This window comes from Phanerochaete carnosa (genome assembly GCF_000300595.1).
Source record: "Phanerochaete carnosa HHB-10118-sp unplaced genomic scaffold PHACAscaffold_444, whole genome shotgun sequence".
In the NCBI taxonomy this organism is placed as follows: Eukaryota; Fungi; Basidiomycota; class Agaricomycetes; order Polyporales; family Phanerochaetaceae; genus Phanerochaete; species Phanerochaete carnosa.
This window is the reverse complement of record NW_006768071.1, coordinates 1-2698: the sequence shown is the minus strand read 5'-3', so window position 1 is coordinate 2698 and position 2698 is coordinate 1. Positions and strand designations below refer to the sequence as shown.

Here is a 2698-nt window from a genome sequence, read left to right as displayed (position 1 = left end):
GTGGCTGCGGGAGGCGAGAAGGAGGTCTTGCGCGGTATCGTCGACGCCGCTGTGTTGAGGTAAATGAACATATGTGGCTCTGGCTCAAATAGATCTGACTATTTCCCCAGACTTGGCGATTGGGACGGCGACTTCGCTCTGCCACAGCGTCGTGTCTATCCACGATAGCAGAATATCTCATCAATAAGCTCCCAAAGGCGCTTGTTTACGTGCTTACGGGTCTCTGCAGCTGCCTGAACAATATGAAGGGCGACCCCAGCAGGAGTGTCCATTCTCAGTGCGACGCGAGACGATGCGCTGCGCAGGCTGTACAAGACCCGAAGCCAGGAAGAAAAATTCTTGGACGCGTGTACAAAGTGAGCTAGTTGACTGTTCTGCCTCGACGCTACTGACTATATTCACACAGAGAGCCAACGGCTGAGCGTGTTACGCAGCTCCTGAGCGCGTAGACGATGAATCTGGATGTGGAAGAGGCACCGGTGATGATCCCGCACGAGCGGCCGCTGCGGGTTCTGTATCGTTCCTCGCGCGCTCGTTCCGGCGGACACTGCACGCACGCCACGAGGGCCATCTTGCGAAGGCGATCGCGACGAACCAGAAGCTCACTTTCACCGAGCGCATGTGGCCTGCCCTCCACGACTCGGAGGAGGGCGCGATCATCAAGGAAGCCGTCGACGGCGGCGGCGACAGCAGCTTAGACGAGAAGTTTGCCCACGAAAAGGGAGTAATTTGGGTCTGGGACGAGCAGATCAGGCCGGTGCATTCAGCGCAGAACAACAGGCCGGTGGATGGTCGCGTCTACTGCAGCAACGAACGCGAAAGCCTCGACAGCGCGTCACCGCCGCTCTCGAGTGCAACTAGCAGCACACGCCCATCGCTTTTCATGACCTCCATGAAGTCAAGTAGCCTAAGTATACCGACACTCCTGCCCCCATGCTCAGACACCGCCCGCGATATTCCCTCTCATTATCCTCTGCATCATCCACGAGCTGGTATACAGTCACCACTGACGACGACGAGGACCCCCGCGTCTACATCGAGCAAATTGACATACTGGCCGATGACTCCAAGTATTCTACGCCAGTACTGAAAAAGATGCCTTCTCGGTCTGCAGCTCGTTTTTTTTCTGTGCTGATTACCTCTCTACCTCTCCGACATAGAACAAGATTGACGGTTTTGATTAGACACTATTACAGTCACCAATAAATGTCGCGTATACCTACCGCTCACATTGGTAGGGAGGCGTGCGACTCACATGCGCACTTACGACCACCTTGGCTACATCCTGCATCTCTTGATATGAGGTTGATCTAATCGTACTCCACTCTATATACCTGATATAAAATATTTTCTGCTCTTCGGAATATCCCAGTTAATCAGAAGGGGAATCACACCCGCACGTTATGGCAACAGAGGGTGGGCGGCTCCAAACAACGCGTCTGGCCGCTACCGCTGGATATAGAAGAAGGACCTCGAGCATGTACAGTATTACGAGGGCGGTAGGCCCAAGCATTGTATCTCGGCCTGCATAGAACCTAACCGGGAAGTGTCCCGCCTGGCTCATGGCAAGAACAAATGAACATCTCAGTTGCCGTACAGGGAAGAGTGCATAGAAGATGTCCAGGTTCGTGTATATCCTTTCAGGAGGGCCGAGATTGACCATCGAACTTCGTGATCTAGCAGGCTTCCCGAACGTGGACTGGCCGGAGTTACCCTTTATTGAGCAGTACTAGTACTCTAAAGCTGAGGGAAGCCAAGGCCGGTCACACAAACGAGTAGGCGATCCTCGTGACACGCCTGCGACGAACCTGACTTTTAGTGTGACCCATGGCCTCGGATTGCTCTCGGTCGCATCTGTGCTACGCAGCAATGGCAGTAAGGACTTTTCTACCTGGGGACACGCTAGTCGTCTTGTCCAGAAATGAGCGTACATTGCCAGCCTGAGATGCAGACTTTATTGGATATCTCAGTCTGACAGAGCGACTTGTGCGGTCTCATATCCGACTTACTGCTGCTGAGCGACCAACCTGGCACGCTCCTCCCAGACCTTCTTAATGGCGGGCCGTTCGAGGAGCTTGTTGTGCCACTTGGCGGTGGCAGGAAACTCCTTCTCAAAATCAAAGTTCTCCAGGAGGCGCGTCGCGGCGTCGATGTTCCACCTGCAACACGTGCGTGTGGGTGATCGAAGTCTTATTAGCGAGCACCACGCACTTACCGGACGAAGGAAATGTCAGCGACGGTCATCCTGCCGCCGACAAGCCACTCCTGTTTTGAGAGCACACTCTCGAGCACGCCCAACACACGCTTAATTTCCTTTTGGTACCGTTCAAGAGCACTCGCGACCTTCTCTGGGTGGGCTACGCTAAACCAGACCGCCTGGCCGAAGTACGGGCCCTGGCCAGAAGCTTGGAAGTACAACCATTGAAGCTGCGTGTAGTACTCGTCCGTGCCCGGTGCGATTGAGAGTTTGTGCTCCTTATCGTACTTGTCGATGATATATTGGATGATGGCATTGGATTCCCTAAAGCACATGGGTTGCCGAAGCAGACTACGTGAGCAGGTGAGAGGGACATACCAGACCACGAAATCGTTGTTGCTGTGGTCGATAATTGCGGGGATACGGCCATTAGGGTTGTACTTGGTGAACTCGGGAGCTTTTTGCTCGTTCTTCCGGAAGTTGAGGTACACGGACTGATAG

The 2698-nt window shown here is 54.0% G+C and overlaps 2 protein-coding genes across 2 annotated transcripts; one reads left to right on the top strand and one right to left on the bottom strand.

Annotated features, from left to right (window-relative positions):
* Positions 1–389: 389 nt before the first annotated feature.
* PHACADRAFT_266286 (uncharacterized protein) lies at positions 390–1251 on the top strand (the record flags this gene model as incomplete). Its single annotated transcript, XM_007402805.1, has 1 exon — positions 390–1251. A coding segment is annotated over one exon (591 nt), but the record flags the coding sequence as incomplete, so codon positions are not given.
* Positions 1252–2005: 754 nt separating this feature from the next.
* PHACADRAFT_108699 (uncharacterized protein) lies at positions 2006–2698 on the bottom strand (the record flags this gene model as incomplete). The annotated part of the gene is made up of 3 exons (XM_007402804.1): positions 2006–2159; positions 2216–2521; positions 2576–2698. Coding segments are annotated over 3 exons (583 nt in total), but the record flags the coding sequence as incomplete, so codon positions are not given.